The 19695-nt window shown below is 45.7% G+C and overlaps 1 protein-coding gene across 4 annotated transcripts in view; it reads left to right on the top strand.

Moving 5' to 3' along the window:
• Positions 1–19695, top strand: part of rxrgb (retinoid X receptor, gamma b) — an 88548-nt gene that overhangs the window by 33927 nt on the left and 34926 nt on the right. For all 4 annotated transcript variants that reach the window (XM_046299997.1, XM_046299994.1, XM_046299995.1 and 1 more), the window contains exon 2: positions 11775–12004. In XM_046299997.1, the coding sequence (XP_046155953.1) occupies positions 11775–12004 (230 nt within the window). The remainder of the gene's footprint in view (positions 1–11774; positions 12005–19695) is intronic.

Here is a 19695-nt window from a genome sequence, read left to right as displayed (position 1 = left end):
TTTTGTTGTATTACAGCCTGAATTCAAAATGGATTAAACTATTATTATTTTATTATTATTATTATTTTTCTCACCCATTTGCACACAACACCCCATAATGACAAAGTGAAAGCATGTTTTTAGAAATGTTTGCAAATTTATTGAAAATGAAATACAGAAATATCTCATTTACATAAGTATTCAAACCCCTGAGTCAATACATGTTAGAATCACTTTTGGCAGCGATCACAGCTGTGTGTTTCTGGGTAATAATATAATAATATAATATAATAATATATGCCATTTAGCAGACGCTTTTATCCAAAGCGACTTACAGTCATGTGTGCATACATTCTACGTATGGGTGGTCCCGGGAATCGAACCCACTACCCTGGCGTTACAAGCGCCATGCTCTACCAACTGAACTACAGTGGGTAAGTCTCTAAGAGCTTTGCACACCTGGATTGTAGAATATTTACACATATTTTTGTATTTATTCTTCAAGCGCTGTCATGTTGGTTCTTGATCAAATCCAATTATATTTGTCACATGTGCCGAATACAACAGGTATTACCACCAGGTATTACCAGACCTTACCATGAAATGCTTACTTTCAAGCCTTTAACCAACAAGGCAGTTTTCAGAAAAATACGAGTTAAGAATATCTCATGGTACAAAAGTAACACAATAGGCTATCTACAGGTCAATGTGTGGAGCACAGGTTTGTTTATTTATTTAACCTTTATTTAACTAGACAAGTTAGTTAAGAACAAATTACTATTTACAATGACGGCCTAGGAACAGTGGGTTAACTTCCTTGTTCATGGGCAGAACAACAGATGTTTACCTTGTCAGCTCGGGGATTTGATCTAGCAACCTTTATGGTTACTAGTCCAACGCTCTAACCGCTAGGCTACCTGCCCAACACTCTAACCGCTAGGCTACCTGCCCAACGCTCTAACCACTAGGCTACCTGCCCAACGCTCTAACCACTAGGCTACCTGCCCAACTCTCTAACCACTAGGCTACCTGCCCAACGCTCTAACCACTAGGCTACCTGCCCAACACTCTAACCGCTAGGCTACCTGCCCAACGCTCTAACCACTAGGCTACCTGCCCAACACTCTAACCGCTAGGCTACCTGCCCAACACTCTAACCACTAGGCTACCTGCCCAACACTCTAACCACTAGGCTACCTGCCCAACACTCTAACCACTAGGCTACCTGCCGTCAAGGTAATTGAGGTAATATGTACATGTAGGCAGGGGAAAAGTGACTATGCATAGATAATAAACAGCAAGTAGCAGCAGCGTAAAACATATCATTGCTAGACGGCCATTTTCAAGTCTTGCCATAGATTTTCAAGACAATTTAAAACTGTAACTGTGTCACTCAGGAACATTCAATGTGGTTTTGGTAAGCAACTCCAGTGTATATTTGACCTTGTGTTTTAGGTTATTGTCCTGCTGAAAGGCAGTGTCTGGTGGAAAGCAGAGTTTCTAAACGTATTCTGCAGCGCTGCCTGAAATGAGCACTTTGGATAATGTTTTTAAGGACACACCTCAAATATTTCCATCCACCCTGCAAGCGAGCTGATTTAAGACAGGTGGATTGCTGAGCCTGGCGCGAGGGCTGGAAAATGCCAGTGTGCCAATTTTAACATGACAAAATTGCAAACCAACGTGCATTTGACACCAGCGCCACCTTAACACCGGCTGAGACACCGGCTGAGACACCGGCTGAGACACCGGCTGAGACACCGGCTGAGACACCGGCTGAGACACCGGCTGAGACACCGGCTGAGACACCGGCTGAGACACCGGCTGAGACACCGGCTGAGACACCGGCTGAGACACCGGCTGAGACACGGGCTGAGACACCGGCTGAGACACCGGCTGAGACACCGGCTGAGACACCGGCTGAGACACCGGCTGAAAATAGAGCCCTCAGCTTTTTACATTTTTACCCACCTATCCATATATGCTCTTCTTTGCGAAGCGTTGGAAAAACCTTCCTGGTCTTGAATCCAACATATCAATTATTCATTTGTAGACAAAGTAGAATTAAAGCCAGACTAAGTCAGTGTATACAGTATATACAGTAGAATTAAAGCCAGACTAAGTCAGTGTATACAGTATATACAGTAGAATTAAAGCCAGACTAAGTCAGTGTATACAGTATATACAGTAGAATTAAAGCCAGACTAAGTCAGTGTATACAGTATATACAGTAGAATTAAAGCCAGACTAAGTCAGTGTATACAGTATATACAGTAGAATTAAAGCCAGACTAAGTCAGTGTATACAGTATATACAGTAGAATTAAAGCCAGACTAAGTCAGTGTATACAGTATATACAGTAGAATTAAAGCCAGACTAAGTCAGTGTATACAGTATATACAGTAGAATTAAAGCCAGACTAAGTCAGTGTATACAGTATATACAGTAGAATTAAAGCCAGACTAAGTCAGTGTATACAGTATATACAGTAGAATTAAAGCCAGACTAAGTCAGTGTATACAGTATATACAGTAGAATTAAAGCCAGACTAAGTCAGTGTATACAGTATATACAGTAGAATTAAAGCCAGACTAAGTCAGTGTATACAGTATATACGGTAGAATTAAAGCCAGACTAAGTCAGTGTATACAGTATATACGGTAGAATTAAAGCCAGACTAAGTCAGTGTATACAGTATATACGGTAGAATTAAAGCCAGACTAAGTCAGTGTATACAGTATACAGTATACAGTATACAGTGGCACAGGATGGACCTATCAAAGCAGAACATGCATCTCTTTCAAATGTTGATGTTTGGTTGCGTTGACAACCAAACACAATTCAATGTCTAGTTCGTCTACAAATTAATAATTGAGACAGTACGATCGATTCATGTCTCTATCTCCACCAAAAATCACAGTTAAAGAATAGGAATAAATCAAACTTTAAATGCATTTAAATAAAGTTTGATTTGAATTCGTATTTTCTTTGACTTGTTTGGTGTTTGGTTGAGATAGAGACGTGAAACCAACGTATTACTTATTAACTTGATGATAACATTTGAAATCCACCAAAGCTTGAAATCCTAGACCTGTATTTACATAATTTAGCAGACACTCTTATCCAGAGGGAATTACAGGCGCAATTAGGGATTAAGTGCCTTGCTCAAGGATACATTGACAGATCTTTCACCTAGTCAGCTCAGGGATTTGAACCAGCAACCTTTCAGTTACTGGCCCAACACTCATAATTCCTAGGCTTCCTGCCTGTCTATTTTAGTTAAACCCTGGGTTGAATTGAAACAATAGCTGTTGATGACTTTGCAAACACTATATAGTCCTAAATTTGTAAGTCGCTCTGGATAAGAGCGTCTGCTAAATGACTTAAATGTAATGTAAATGTAAATAGTCTCATTGATGCTATATGACTTATGGTTATATTTAATTTGGCCTCTTAAACCTACCCTTTGGAATGACTTTGCAAATATAATTGGTTATTAAGATATCTTTCAATAATGATTCCCATGATAGCACATTGGTATTAGTCAGTGACAAATATCAAAAGCTAATCAGGGCTGGGCTTTGTTAAAACCCTGGGTAGAAGACCAAATTAATAATTGTAGAAAGATCAACTCTCCAGTAGGAGGTGCTGCCCAGCCTCGATAGGAGACCTAAGGATAGCTGTAGAGAGATCAACTCTCCAGTAGGAGGTACTGCCCAGCCTCGATAGGAGACCTAAGGATAGCTGTAGAGAGATCAACTCTCCAGTAGGTGCAGCCCAGCCTGTTTGGCAGTAGAGTCTCAGGGCGTTGAACCAGATTCCAGTGAGTTGTTTGGCAGTAGAGTCTCAGGGCGGTGAACCAGGTTCCAGTGAGTTGTTTAGCAGTAGAGTCTCAGGGCGGTGAACCAGGTTCCAGTGAGTTGTTGGCAGTAGAGTCTCAGGGCGGTGAACCAGGTTCCAGTGAGTTGCTGGCAGTAGAGTCTCAGGGCGGTGAACCAGGTTCCAGTAAGTTGTTTGGCAGTAGAGTCTCAGGGTGGTGAACCAGGTACCAGTGAGTTGTTTGGCAGTAGAGTCTCAGGGCGGTGAACCAGGTTCCAGTGAGTTGTTTGGCAGTAGAGTCTCAGGGCGGTGAACCAGGTTCCAGTGAGTTGTTTGGCAGTAGAGTCTCAGGGTGGTGAACCAGGTTCCAGTGAGTTGCTGGCAGTAGAGTCTCAGGGCAGTGAACCAGGTTCCAGTGAGTTGTTGGCAGTAGAGTCTCAGGGCGGTGAACCAGGTTCCAGTGAGTTGTTTGGCAGTAGAGTCTCAGGGCGGTGAACCAGGTTCCAGTGAGTTGTTGGCAGTAGAGTCTCAGGGCGGTGGACGAGGTTCCAGTGAGTTGTTTGGCAGTAGAGTCTCAGGGCGGTGAACCAGGTTCCAGTGAGTTGTTGGCAGTAGAGTCTCAGGGCGGTGGACGAGGTTCCAGTGAGTTGTTTGGCAGTAGAGTCTCAGGGTGGTGAACCAGGTTCCAGTGAGTTGTTTGGCAGTAGAGTCTCAGGGCGGTGAACCAGATTCCAGTGAGTTGCTGGCAGTAGAGTCTCAGGGCAGTCTCAGGGCAGTGAACCAGGTTCTCTTCTCTCTCTCTCTCTCTCTCTCTCTCTCTCACTCACACACTCACACACACACACACACACACACACACACACACACACACACACACACACACACACACACACACACACACACACACACACACACACACACACACACACACACACACACCCCTATTCCCAGTAGCCTGATCTCCAGACCGTAGATATTATTAGTTAGTGGGCCACTGGTTTATTGAATTTCCACACACTGGAGGGCTCAGTGTACACTGAGGGGACAAAACATTAAGAACACCTGCTCTGTCCATGAAATAGACTGACCAGGTGAATCCAGGTGAAAGCTATGATCCCTTGTTGATGTCACTTGTTAAATCCACTTCAATCAGTGTAGATGAAAGGGGAGGAGACATGTTAAATAAGGATTTTTAGGACTTGAGACAACTGAGACATGGATTGTGTATGTGTGCCATTCAGAGGGTGAACGGGCAAGACAACAGATTGAAGTTCCTGAACGGGGGGGTTTTGGTAGAAGTAAAGTAAAGAGTAAAGATGGGCTCTGTCTGTTCTTACTGTAGCTCTCTGAATGTAGCCATCTCTGTCTGTTCTTACTGTAGCTCTCTGAATGTAGCCATCTCTGTCTGTTCTTACTGTAGCTCTCTGAATGTAGCCATCTCTGTCTGTTCTTACTGTAGCTCTCTGAATGTAGCCATCTCTGTCTGTTCTTACTGTAGCTCTCTGAATGTAGCCATCTCTGTCTGTTCTTACTGTAGCTCTCTGAATGTAGCCATCTCTGTCTGTTCTTACTGTAGCTCTCTGAATGTAGCCATCTCTGTCTGTTCTTACTGTAGCTCTCTGAATGTAGCCATCTCTGTCTGTTCTTACTGTAGCTCTCTGAATGTAGCCATCTCTGTCTGTTCTTACTGTAGCTCTCTGAATGTAGCCATCTCTGTCTGTTCTTACTGTAGCTCTCTGAATGTAGCCATCTCTGTCTGTTCTTACTGTAGCTCTCTGAATGTAGCCATCTCTGTCTGTTCTTACTGTAGCTCTCTGAATGTAGCCATCTCTGTCTGTTCTTACTGTAGCTCTCTGAATGTAGCCACCTCTGTCTGTTCTTACTGTAGCTCTCTGAATGTAGCCATCTCTGTCTGTTCTTACTGTAGCTCTCTGAATGTAGCCATCTCTGTCTGTTCTTACTGTAGCTCTCTGAATGTAGCCATCTCTGTCTGTTCTTACTGTAGCTCTCTGAATGTAGCCATCTCTGTCTGTTCTTACTGTAGCTCTCTGAATGTAGCCACCTCTGTCTGTTCTTACTGTAGCTCTCTGAATGTAGCCATCTCTGTCTGTTCTTACTGTAGCTCTCTGAATGTAGCCATCTCTGTCTGTTCTTACTGTAGCTCTCTGAATGTAGCCATCTCTGTCTGTTCTTACTGTAGCTCTCTGAATGTAGCCATCTCTGTCTGTTCTTACTGTAGCTCTCTGAATGTAGCCACCTCTTTTTCACCATGTATCGGTTCTCATCAAGTCAATGTAATAAATATGACCATTTTGTATTTTCCTCTCAAGTGTATCCGTTCTGTTTTGAGGTAATATAATAATTTGAATATGAATGTGTAAATGACGTGATTATTGCTAGGCATGTGTTATACTGTATAATTATATAGATCTGAACAGTACTGTCACCTCAGCATTATGGTTATTGTGATGTATTACATACACTAGTGTATGTTTTCCTGTCTGAGTTTCATGGGAAGCAGCAGCCAAACTGTACCTGTCTGCCAGCGTTGTCTCCTAATAATCTATGTAACCTTGGGATACTGATATGATCTCTTTTGAACTTGGCCGGGAGGGATTTGGCAACAGGTGACCTTTGAGTCGCAACAGCATGGGGTCAAAGGTAAACAGAGCTCCTCTGTCTGTTTGATTTCCCTGTGTAATGGAGTCAGTCTTACAACAGTCTGCAATGATCTTTCCCAAGTTCTGTTCCTCCTTTAAAAGAATGTGAGTGTTAGAAGTACACAAACATACATTCCGGAGTGTCCGTACACAAACATACATTCCGGAGTGTCCGTACACAAACATACATTCCGGAGTGTCCATACACAAACATACATTCCGGAGTGTCCGTACACAAACATACATTCCGGAGTGTCCGTACACAAACATACATTCCGGAGTGTCCGTACACAAACATACATTCCGGAGTGTCCGTACACAAACATACATTCCGGAGTGTCCGTGGAGTGATTTACATAGAATAGCGTTTGCGTGGGACAGACGGTGGAGTTGGATCAGGCAGGGATAGCCCCGTCAACCACCACAGGCCTTTCCATTTACGCATCCTCTGGTGGCAATGCTGGCTTCTTGCCACACACACACACACACACACACACACACACACACACACACACACACACACACACACACACACACACACACACACACACACACACACACACACACACACACACACACACACACACACACACACACACACACACAAACAGCATTCCCCCCTCAGAGCATGCTAACCTCAGCCTCCCCTTTTCTTTTAGGAATCTCACCAGCTGACTGTGTGTCAGATGAGAAGTGATAGTTTTGTACTGGGTCGGGGGCAGACTGGCTATGCTTGTTGTATACTGCTCAGGAAGTCCCTGCTGCTCAAAGATAGACAGCTATTTTATCTTCCCAAGACTGGAGAGACAGTTGGCTAGTTTTTGGGCCACAGGGACCATTGAGAGCCACTGAAGTATACTGCATATATGACCGACTGGTCTCTTTTCGGTCTAATGTAGCATCATTTGAAATAGTGTTTTTTTATTTTTTACATTGGATAAAAGTAGACACTCAGAGCTAGAAAATGGTGTATCATTCACGACAGTTGAGGAACAATGGGAAAGTTATTCTGCTTTGAAAGTTGATGCACTTGTAACCCCACTTTTGAGAAAAGTGCCTTTGAATGTTTTGGTACAGCTACTGGACAGCTCTTCTTTGTCTTCTTTGTCTACACCTATTCAGCATCGTTCAAACCCTCTTAAGCCTTTAGCCCCGTCCATTCAGTATCGTTCACGCCCTCTTAAGCCTTTAGCCCCGCCCATCTCTTTAAGGATTCACATGTCAGGCCATGTGCTAAACAGATTGAGGAAGGTAAACAACCAAATATTTCAAGACTAAAAGTGGTTTAATGTAGTAGCCTACAATAAGGGGAAAACCCCATGTAAAAATACAGTTTATCTCATGCTTGGACTATATCCTAATCTGACTTTGAAAGTGTACAGGTAAAAATATTGTATAAATATTTTATAATTATTAGATGATTCTTACCCAGACACACTTGTCTAAATTGATGGGTCAATGTGAAGGAAATGCTATAACCACCCCCCAGACACATCTGGGGCGGCAGGGTAGCCTAGTGGTTAGAGCGTTGGACTATTAACCGAAAGGTTGCAAGTTCATAATCCCCGAGCTGACAGGGTACAAATCTGTTGTTCTGCCCCTGAACAGGTAGTTAACCTGCTGTCATTGAAAATAAGAATTTGTTCTTAACTGAGTTGCCTAGTTAAATAAAGGTAAAAATCTAGCTAAGTGGATGGGTCACTATTGTCTAGAGATGTTCATGAATTACAGTAGATGGCCATAATCACCACCGGACACACCTGGCTAAATTGAGTCATGTAATCATTCCCTTGCGAAGTGGAGTATTTTGTTTAGACATGTAGCTAGCGAGCTAAACAATGAACCATAAATCCAACCCATAGCTACAGTACACACTGATTGTCATAGCTAGCCACCATGCATGAAATGCTAATGTATGAATCTACAGGTAGCTTAAGCTAACCAACTAGGTTCAATGTTAGCTAGCTAGTTAACTTTAGGCTCTAACTAGCAATGCAAATCTGAGATACAAATAATATTACTACACAGATCATACACGTAACGTGAGCTAGCTAGCCAGCCAGCTAATATTCGTTAGCTAGCAAACAGTATGCTTTAACTTGAAAATGACTTTCTGACTAAATTAGAAACATATAATATCTAAAAAATGTAGCTAGACTCTTACCCCGTATACATTGATGAACGCTTCACGGCAGCGTGTCTCTTCCATTTGGTTTGTAGCTAGCTACCGCCTGTTTGGCCCATTGATGAATGCTTCACGACAGCGTGTCTCTTCCATTTGGTTTGTAGCTCGCTACCGCCTGTTTGGCCCATTGATGAATGCTTCACGACAGCGTGTCTCTTCCATTTGGTTTGTAGCTAGCTACCGCCTGTTTGGCCCATTGATGAATGCTTCACGACAGTGTGTCTCTTCCATTTGGTTTGTAGCTAGCTACCGCCTGTTTGGCCTATTGTTATGTCAAGTGACTCCAGGTCAAACAGACCGTTTGCAGAAAGTCGTCCATCACAACTTTTTCCCCACTGATCTTTGTCGATAGCACCCGCTAAATGTTGTGCAGCAATGTTGTTGATAGCAGTAGCAACACTTTTGCAGTTATCCATGCCTAACGTTATACAGTATCTTTCAAAAAGCAGCGGTAGCAAAGGTTATCTACGCATACTGTGCAGTTTATGTTATAGACAAAAGCATGCTACATGGCAGACCAATCAGAACGAATCTCTCGTCATGTTCATCTAGCCCACCCATTATCTCAGCCAATCATGGCTCGCGGGAAGGTTCCTGTCTTTTTCCGTGGCTGGCTAAACCAGCTAGACTCGTAATTTAATATTTTATTCATATTTACAGATGACATACAAGTTTGTTATTTTAAGGCACATGAAAGTTCACATGTTTCAGAAGGCATTTCTGCCCAAATAAAAACGCATTTTGATTAAACAAAAAAAAGTATCATTTGAAATGCCTCTCCTGTGAGGTAATTACATGCGACATACGCCTAGCTTATTGAAACGGGTCACATATAATGTAGGGCCGGGACGATACCTAATAATCAGTCCCAATATACTGTAGCTCCTAAACATCTCTTCTCTCATATCCAGCCGGGCCAGCTGGAAAGACGCCTAAATATCTGTCTGTCTGTGTCTGTTTGTCTGTTTGTCTGTTTATCTTCTTGAGAGAGCCCATCCATTACAGAAGGAGAGGAGTGGGGTCTGTAGTCCATTACAGAAGGAGAGGAGTGTGGGGTCTGTAGTCCATTACAGAAGGAGAGGAGTGGGGTCTGTAGTCCATTACAGAAGGAGAGGAGTGGGGTCTGTAGTCCATTACAGAAGGAGAGGAGTGTGGGGTCTGTAGTCCATTACAGAAGGAGAAGAGTGGGGGTCTGTAGTCCATTACAGAAGGAGAGGAGTGGGGTCTGTAGTCCATTACAGAAGGAGAGGAGTGGGGTCTGTAGTCCATTACAGAAGGAGAGGAGTGGGGGTTGTAGTCCATTACAGAAGGAGAGGAGTGGGGGTTGTAGTCCATTACAGAAGGAGAGGAGTGGGGTCTGTAGTCCATTAGAGAAGGAGAGGAGTGGGGTCTGTAGTCCATTACAGAAGGAGAGGAGTGGGGTCTGTAGTCCATTACAGAAGGAGAGGAGTGGGGTCTGTAGTCCATTACAGAAGGAGAGGAGTGTGGGGTCTGTAGTCCATTACAGAAGGAGAAGAGTGGGGGTTGTAGTCCATTACAGAAGGAGAGGAGTGGGGTCTGTAGTCCATTACAGAAGGAGAGGAGTGGGGTCTGTAGTCCATTACAGAAGGAGAGGAGTGGGGTTGTAGTCCATTACAGAAGGAGAGGAGTGGGGGTTGTAGTCCATTACAGAAGGAGAGGAGTGGGGTCTGTAGTCCATTACAGAAGGAGAGGAGTGGGGTCTGTAGTCCATTACAGAAGGAGAGGAGTGGGGTCTGTAGTCCATTACAGAAGGAGAGGAGTGGGGGTTATAGTCCATTACAGAAGGAGAGGAGTGGGGGTTATAGTCCATTACAGAAGGAGAGGAGTGGGGGTTATAGTCCATTAGAGAAGGAGAGGAGTGGGGGTTATAGTCCATTAGAGAAGGAGAGGAGTGGGGTTATAGTCCATTACAGAAGGAGAGGAGTGGGGGTTATAGTCCATTAGAGAAGGAGAGGAGTGGGGGTTATAGTCCATTAGAGAAGGAGAGGAGTGGGGGTTATAGTCCATTACAGAAGGAGAGGAGTGGGGTCTGTAGTCCATTAGAGAAGGAGAGGAGTGTTGTCTGTAGTCCATTACAGAAGGAGAGGAGTGGGGTCTGTAGTCCATTAGAGAAGGAGAGGAGTGGGGGTTATAGTCCATTACAGAAGGAGAGGAGTGGGGGTTATAGTCCATTACAGAAGGAGAGGAGTGGGGTCTGTAGTCCATTACAGAAGGAGAGGAGTGGGGTCTGTTATAGTCCATTACAGAAGGAGAGGAGTGGGGTCTGTAGTCCATTACAGAAGGAGAGGAGTGGGGTCTGTAGTCCATTACAGAAGGAGAGGAGTGGGGGTTATAGTCCATTACAGAAGGAGAGGAGTGTGGGGTCTGTAGTCCATTACAGAAGGAGAGGAGTGGGGGTTATAGTCCATTAGAGAAGGAGAGGAGTGGGGGTTATAGTCCATTACAGAAGGAGAGGAGTGGGGTCTGTAGTCCATTACAGAAGGAGAGGAGTGGGGTCTGTAGTCCATTACAGAAGGAGAGGAGTGTGGGGGTTGTAGTCCATTACAGAAGGAGAGGAGTGTGGGGGCTGTAGTCCATTACAGAAGGAGAGGAGTGGGGTCTGTAGTCCATTACAGAAGGAGAGGAGTGGGGGTTATAGTCCATTACAGAAGGAGAGGAGTGGGGGTTATAGTCCATTACAGAAGGAGAGGAGTGGGGGTTATAGTCCATTACAGAAGGAGAGGAGTGGGGGTTGTAGTCCATTACAGAAGGAGAGGAGTGTGGGGGCTGTAGTCCATTACAGAAGGAGAGGAGTGGGGGTTATAGTCCATTACAGAAGGAGAGGAGTGGGGGTTGTAGTCCATTACAGAAGGAGAGGAGTGGGGGTTATAGTCCATTACAGAAGGAGAGGAGTGGGGGTTATAGTCCATTACAGAAGGAGAGGAGTAGGGGCTATAGTTTTCTGGCTAAAGAGGAAGTTGCACAACATCTCTTCTCTGGCGTACAGAAGCAGCATTAGCAGCCAAACAGCTGTGGTTCTACAGCATGTGATGTGTCTGCTATGGAGAACTGTTCCGTTCAGACTCAGCTCTGTCTGTCTCTAACCCTGTCTCTTTGACTCATCCCCACAGATTCCCAAGGGCCGATGAGCATGCCCCACTCCCATGGCCCTCCAATGGGTGGCATGGTGGGGCACCCCTCCGTCATCAGCACCTCCAGGACCCTTCCTTCCCCAATGAGCACCCTGGGCGCGCCCCTGAACGGCCTGGCGTCGCCTTACTCCGTCATCACGTCCTCCCTGGGCGCACCCTCCACGCCAGGGATCAACTTCGGATCGCTCCACAGTCCACAGATGAGAGAGGTGTGGTGCCACTTAGCTCCACTCAACTTGTGAGATCTGAAAACATCTAATGTTGCTGACTACGATCATCCAGAACAATAGATTTTTATCTCAATAGCTAGATTTCCCTCCAATTGGCGAACAAAATTTTAATGCGAATATAAAAAAATCTGTATAAAGAAAACATGCTAATGTTTCCCACCACGCGGTATGCTTCCACAAACTGACAGTGTGTGACGACGTAGTGCACACAAAGTGTACTGTTCCCTCTTAAGTTTTTATGTACTGAATAAAAATGGAACATTCAATGTGTTTCCATCACATTTTCAACTCTTACTGATAGTTTTGTCGCAAAAAAACATTTTTTATTAAGTAGCAAATGTGTGTAACAGTATAACTTTAGACCGTCCCCTCGCGCGAACCAGGGACCCTCTGCACACATCAACAACAGTCACCCGCGAAGCATCGTTACACATCGCTCCACAAAAGCCGCGGGGAACCACTACTTCAAGGTCTCAGAGCAAGTTACGTTGAAATGCTATTTAGCGCGCACCACCGCTAACTAGCTAGCCGTTTCACATCCGTTACATGTGCCTACTCTGGTCTTGGTACGAGCCCTCTAGCCAATGGCTCGCAGATACAGTGCAGGTGGGCTAGTCTTCATGATGAGATTATTATAGATAAGAGAATGTTTTTATTTGTCAAACTGCCGTCAAGCATTGGTCATCATGTCACCAGAATAAGACCCTGGATATTTATTGGAAAGGAGCATCAAGCTCATCACCGTTTCACCACCCTGTGAAGTTCCTCCCACCACCCTGTGAAGTTCCTCACCGTGCACTTTCACCACCCTGTGAAGTTAATCACACCACCCTGTGAAGTTCCTCACCGTGCACTTTCACCACCCTGTGAAGTTCCTCCCACCACCCTGTGAAGTTCCTCACCGTGCACTTTCACCACCCTGTGAAGTTCCTCACCGTGCACTTTCACCACCCTGTGAAGTTCCTCCCACCACCCTGTGAAGTTCCTCACCGTGCACTTTCACCACCCTGTGAAGTTCCTCCCACCACCCTGTGAAGTTCCTCACCGTGCACTTTCACCACCCTGTGAAGTTCCTCCCACCACCCTGTGAAGTTCCTCCCACCACCCTGTGAAGTTCCTCACCGTGCACTTTCACCACCCTGTGAAGTTCCTCACACCACCCTGTGAAGTTCCTCCCACCACCCTGTGAAGTTCCTCACCGTGCACTTTCACCACCCTGTGAAGTTCCTCACACCACCCTGTGAAGTTCTTCACCGTGCACTTTCACCACCCTGTGAAGTTCCTCACACCACCCTGTGAAGTTAATCACCGTGCACTTTCACCACCCTGTGAAGTTCCTCACCGTGCACTTTCACCACCCTGTGAAGTTCCTCACCGTGCACTTTCACCACCCTGTGAAGTTCCTCACACCACCCTGTGAAGTTCCTCACACCACCCTGTGAAGTTCCTCACACCACCCTGTGAAGTTCCTCACACCACCCTGTGAAGTTCCTCACACCACCCTGTGAAGTTCCTCACACCACCCTGTGAAGTTCCTCACCGTGCACTTTAACCACCCTGTGAAGTTCCTCCCACCACCCTGTGAAGTTCCTCACCGTGCACTTTCACCACCCTGTGAAGTTCCTCACACCACCCTGTGAAGTTCCTCACACCACCCTGTTAAGTTCCTCACACCACCCTGTGAAGTTCCTCACACCACCCTGTGAAGTTCATCATAAATTATAATCAGTAGCCTAATAAACTGCATGGTTTCACGAGATAGTGGGAGGACCACACGTCATGTCATCGCGCGACTCCCAAGTTTACTTCGATATGATGGGTATTACAGTAGATTCCTTCAGTTGGTGGCCAGATGTTCATTCAATGTGTACTGCATGTTTATCACTATATTCTGCTCAAGGACTGAATCAAGGACAGTCATTTTTCTTTTCTAAGTGTGTGGTTTTTACATGCCTTTTGGATACTCAGTGTGAAGGTTCGCCGTATCCAATATCTGGCGAGGACACGACATTACTGTAATCCACCACCTCTCCTTTGCCCTCTGCTTGACCTATAAACCTTTAGCCTAAAGGTCAGCTCTTAGTGGCTTGTTGTGGGTCAAACAGGCTGGGCAGACTATCCAAGTGAGACGCAGTGTGTGTGTGTGTGTGTGTGTGTGTGTGTGTGTGTGTGTGTGTGTGTGTGTGTGTGTGTGTGTGTGTGTGTGTGTGTGTGTGTGTGTGTGTGTGTGTCTGTGTGTCTGTCTGTCTGTCTGTGTGTCTGTGTGTCTGTGTGTGTCTGTGTGTGTGTCTGTGTGTGTCTGTGTGTGTGCCTTCTCAGTGTTAGCCTCAGCCCTTGAATGGATTATAGCAGTAATTGCCAAAGAAACACCATCTCTCTCAGTTTTCTCCCTCTCCGCTGAGCTTTCATCCTCCCATCTATAGGTTATTACAGGATCATTCACAACAATGGATAAGCTTCACTGACATAAACAATAAGCAACAATACCCACCGTAAGGACGCTATCTTACCATCTCACACAATGAACTACAACATCCTATAGGAATTCTCTCTAAGTGCTCTGTTATATAAACTACACAGCAGATAAGGGTTTTTGAAGGTCAGCCATTCAGTCAATGCTCCATCATACGTAAAGTGCTTTTGTGTTTATGTCTATGTTTCACTATCTGAAGCCAATGGCTGCCATTGTTACACTAATTATCAAGCCTTGTTTTAGAGATTATTTGAAAGGGGGAGATACAGTGGGTTCAAACAGTATTTGCCCCCTTTTCTGATTTTCTCTATTTTTTTTAAACTGAATCAGATCTTCAACCAAAACCTAATATTAGATAAGGGTAATCTGAGTTTACAAAAAAAAAATAGTACAAAATGTTGTTTTTTTTTTGGGGGGGGGGGGAACAAAGCCAGAACTGTGTGCTATAGAGGAGAGGATATCCTCTACTACAGTGGTAGGACAGATCAGGGTCTGAGGGAGACTGACTGTGAGCTATGGATGGTGCACTAAGCTATTCATGGGGCGCTTGTTTCCTCACAATATTGTTTTGAAAGGTTTGTTTTAGGACTGATGCCCAACTGAGCGTTTTACTCAATTGCGGGTCTCAATAGCTGCTGATGGAGATTATGTCTAAGCCTCCTGGAGTCTAAGCCTTTATATCTAAAGTAAATGGAGAATGTGCTGATATACACACTATCGTTCAAAATATTGTGGTCACTTAGAAATGTCCTTGTTTTTGAAAGAAGAAAAATAAGAAAAAAATTGTCCATTAAAATGTAATCAAATTGATCAGAAATACAGTGTAGACATTGTTAATGTTGAAATTACTATTGTAGCTGGAAATGGCTGATTTTTAATGGAATATCTACATAGGTGTACAGAGGCCCATTATCAGCAACCATCACTCCTGTGTTCCAATGGCACATTGTGTTAGCTAATCCAAGTTTATCATTTTAAAAGGCTAATTGATCATTAGAAAACCCCTTTTGCAATTATGTTAGCACAGCTGAAAATTGTTGTGCTGATTAATGAAACAATAAAATTGGCCTTCTTTAGACTAGTTGAGTACCTGGAGCATCAGCATTTGTGGGTTTAATTACAGGCTCAATATGGTCAGAAACAAAGAACTTTCTTCTGAAACTCGTCAGTCTATTCTTGTTCTGAGAAAGTAAGGCTATTCCGTGCGAGAAATGACCAATAAACTGAAGGTTTCGTACAATGCTGTGTACTTCTCCCTTCACAGAACGGTACAAACTGGCTCTAACCAGAATAGAAAGAGGAGTGGGAGGCCCCGGTGCACAACTGAGCAAGAGGACAAGTACATTAGAGTGTCTAGTTTGAGAAACAGATGCCTCACAAGTCCTCAACTGGCAGAATCATTAAATAGTACCCGCAAAACACCAGTCTCAACGTCAACAGTGAAGAGGCGACTCTGGGATGCTGGCCTTCTAGGTAGAGTTCCTCTGTCCAGTCTCAACGTCAACAGTGAAGAGGTGACTCTGGGATGCTGGCGTTCTAGGCAGAGTTCCTCTGTCCAGTCTCAACGTCAACAGTGAAGAGGCGACTGGGATGCTGGCCTTCTAGGCAGAGTTCCTCTGTCCAGTCTCAACGTCAACAGTGAAGAGGTGACTCTGGGATGCTGGCGTTCTAGGCAGAGTTCCTCTGTCCAGTCTCAACGTCAACAGTGAAGAGGCGACTGGGATGCTGGCCTTCTAGGCAGAGTTCCTCTGTCCAGTCTCAACGTCAACATTTACATTACATTTACATTTAAGTCATTTAGCAGAAGCTCTTATCCAGAGCGACTTACCAGTGAAGAGGCGACTGGGATGCTGGCGTTCTAGGCAGAGTTCCTCTGTCCAGTCTCAACGTCAACATTTACATTACATTTACATTTAAGTCATTTAGCAGAAGCTCTTATCCAGAGCGACTTACCAGTGAAGAGGCGACTGGGATGCTGGCCTTCTAGGCAGAGTTCCTCTGTCCAGTCTCAACGTCAACAGTGAAGAGGTGACTCTGGGATGCTGGCGTTCTAGGCAGAGTTCCTCTGTCCAGTCTCAACGTCAACAGTGAAGAGGTGACTCTGGGATGCTGGCATTCTAGGCAGAGTTCCTCTGTCCAGTCTCAACGTCAACATTTACATTACATTTACATTTAAGTCATTTAGCAGAAGCTCTTATCCAGAGCGACTTACCAGTGAAGAGGCGACTGGGATGCTGGCGTTCTAGGCAGAGTTCCTCTGTCCAGTCTCAACGTCAACAGTGAAGAGGTGACTCTGGGATGCTGGCGTTCTAGGCAGAGTTCCTCTGTCCAGTCTCAACGTCAACATTTACATTTAAGTCATTTAGCAGAAGCTCTTATCCAGAGCGACTTACCAGTGAAGAGGCGACTGGGATGCTGGCGTTCTAGGCAGAGTTCCTCTGTCCAGTCTCAACGTCAACATTTACATTACATTTACATTTAAGTCATTTAGCAGAAGCTCTTATCCAGAGCGACTTACCAGTGAAGAGGCGACTGGGATGCTGGCCTTCTAGGCAGAGTTCCTCTGTCCAGTCTCAACGTCAACAGTGAAGAGGTGACTCTGGGATGCTGGCGTTCTAGGCAGAGTTCCTCTGTCCAGTCTCTCAACAGTGAACATTTACATTTAAGTCATTTAGGCAGAGTGAATAGGCGACTGGGATGCTGGCCTTCTAGGCAGAGTTCCTCTGTCCAGTCTCAACGTCAACATTTACATTACATTTACATTTAAGTCATTTAGCAGAAGCTCTTATCCAGAGCGACTTACCAGTGAAGAGGCGACTGGGATGCTGGCGTTCTAGGCAGAGTTCCTCTGTCCAGTCTCAACGTCAACATTTACATTACATTTACATTTAAGTCATTTAGCAGAAGCTCTTATCCAGAGCGACTTACCAGTGAAGAGGCGACTGGGATGCTGGCCTTCTAGGCAGAGTTCCTCTGTCCAGTCTCAACGTCAACATTTACATTACATTTACATTTAAGTCATTTAGCAGAAGCTCTTATCCAGAGCGACTTACCAGTGAAGAGGCGACTGGGATGCTGGCCTTCTAGGCAGAGTTCCTCTGTCCAGTCTCAACGTCAACAGTGAAGAGGTGACTCTGGGATGCTGGCGTTCTAGGCAGAGTTCCTCTGTCCAGTCTCAACGTCAACAGTGAAGAGGCGACTGGGATGCTGGCCTTCTAGGCAGAGTTCCTCTGTCCAGTCTCAACGTCAACATTTACATTACATTTACATTTAAGTCATTTAGCAGAAGCTCTTATCCAGAGCGACTTACCAGTGAAGAGGCGACTGGGATGCTGGCGTTCTAGGCAGAGTTCCTCTGTCCAGTCTCAACGTCAACATTTACATTACATTTACATTTAAGTCATTTAGCATGCTGGCCTTCTAGGCAGAGTTCCTCTCTTATCCAGAGCTGGGACTTACCAGTGAAGTGAGGCGACTGGGATGCTGGCCTTCTAGGCAGAGTTCCTCTGTCCAGTCTCAACGTCAACATTTACATTACATTTACATTTAAGTCATTTAGCAGAAGCTCTTATCCAGAGCGACTTACCAGTGAAGAGGTTCCTCTGTCCAGTCTGGGATGCTGGCCTTCTAGGCAGAGTTCCTCTGTCCAGTCTCAACGTCAACAGTGAAGAGGCGACTGGGATGCTGGCCTTCTAGGCAGAGTTCCTCTGTCCAGTCTCAACGTCAACAGTGAAGAGGCGACTGGGATGCTGGCCTTCTAGGCAGAGTTCCTCTGTCCAGTCTCAACGTCAACAGTGAAGAGGCGACTGGGATGCTGGCCTTCTAGGCAGAGTTCCTCTGTCCAGTCTCAACGTCAACAGTGAAGCGGCGACTGGGATGCTGGCCTTCTAGGCAGAGTTCCTCTGTCCAGTCTCAACGTCAACAGTGAAGAGGCGACTGGGATGCTGGCCTTCTAGGCAGAGTTCCTCTGTCCAGTCTCAACGTCAACAGTGAAGAGGCGACTGGGATGCTGGCCTTCTAGGCAGAGTTCCTCTGTCCAGTCTCAACGTCAACAGTGAAGAGGCGACTGGGATGCTGGCCTTCTAGGCAGAGTTCCTCTGTCCAGTCTCAACGTCAACAGTGAAGAGGCGACTGGGATGCTGGCCTTCTAGGCAGAGTTCCTCTGTCCAGTCTCAACGTCAACAGTGAAGAGGCGACTGGGATGCTGGCCTTCTAGGCAGAGTTCCTCTGTCCAGTCTCAACGTCAACAGTGAAGAGGCGACTGGGATGCTGGCCTTCTAGGCAGAGTTCCTCTGTCCAGTCTCAACGTCAACAGTGAAGAGGCGACTGGGGGATGCTGGCCAGTTCTAGGCAGAGTTCCTCTGTCCAGTCTCAACGTCAACAGTGAAGAGGTGACTCTGGGATCCAGTCTCAACGTCAACAGTGAAGAGGGCTCTTCTTCTAGGCAGAGTTCCTCTGTCCAGTCTCAACGTCAACAGTGAAGAGGTGACTCTGGGATGCTGGCCTTCTAGGCAGAGTTCCTCTGTCCAGTCTCAACGTCAACAGTGAAGAGGTGACTCTGGGATGCTGGCGTTCTAGGCAGAGTTCCTCTGTCCAGTCTCAAACAGTGAAGAGGTGACTCAACAGTGAAGAGGTGACTCTGGGATGCTGGCCTTCTAGGCAGAGTTCCTCTGTCCAGTCTCAACGTCAACAGTGAAGAGGTGACTCTGGGATGCTGGCGTTCTAGGCAGAGTTCCTCTGTCCAGTCTCAACGTCAACAGTGAAGAGGTGACTCTGGGATGCTGGCCTTCTAGGCAGAGTTCCTCTGTCCAGTCTCAACGTCAACAGTGAAGAGGTGACTCTGGGATGCTGGCCTTCTAGGCAGAGTTCCTCTGTCCAGTCTCAACGTCAACAGTGAAGAGGTGACTCTGGGATGCTGGCCTTCTAGGCAGAGTTCCTCTGTCCAGTCTCAACGTCAACAGTGAAGAGGTGACTCTGGGATGCTGGCCTTCTAGGCAGAGTTCCTCTGTCCAGTCTCAACGTCAACAGTGAAGAGGTGACTCTGGGATGCTGGCGTTCTAGGCAGAGTTCCTCTGTCCAGTCTCAACGTCAACAGTGAAGAGGTGACTCTGGGATGCTGGCGTTCTAGGCAGAGTTCCTCTGTCCAGTCTCAACGTCAACAGTGAAGAGGTGACTCTGGGATGCTGGCGTTCTAGGC

This window comes from Oncorhynchus gorbuscha, linkage group LG15 (genome assembly GCF_021184085.1).
Source record: "Oncorhynchus gorbuscha isolate QuinsamMale2020 ecotype Even-year linkage group LG15, OgorEven_v1.0, whole genome shotgun sequence".
Classification (NCBI taxonomy): domain Eukaryota; kingdom Metazoa; phylum Chordata; class Actinopteri; order Salmoniformes; family Salmonidae; genus Oncorhynchus; species Oncorhynchus gorbuscha.
The sequence above is the reverse complement of the archived record's forward strand: the minus strand, read 5'-3'. Positions and strand labels throughout refer to the sequence as shown.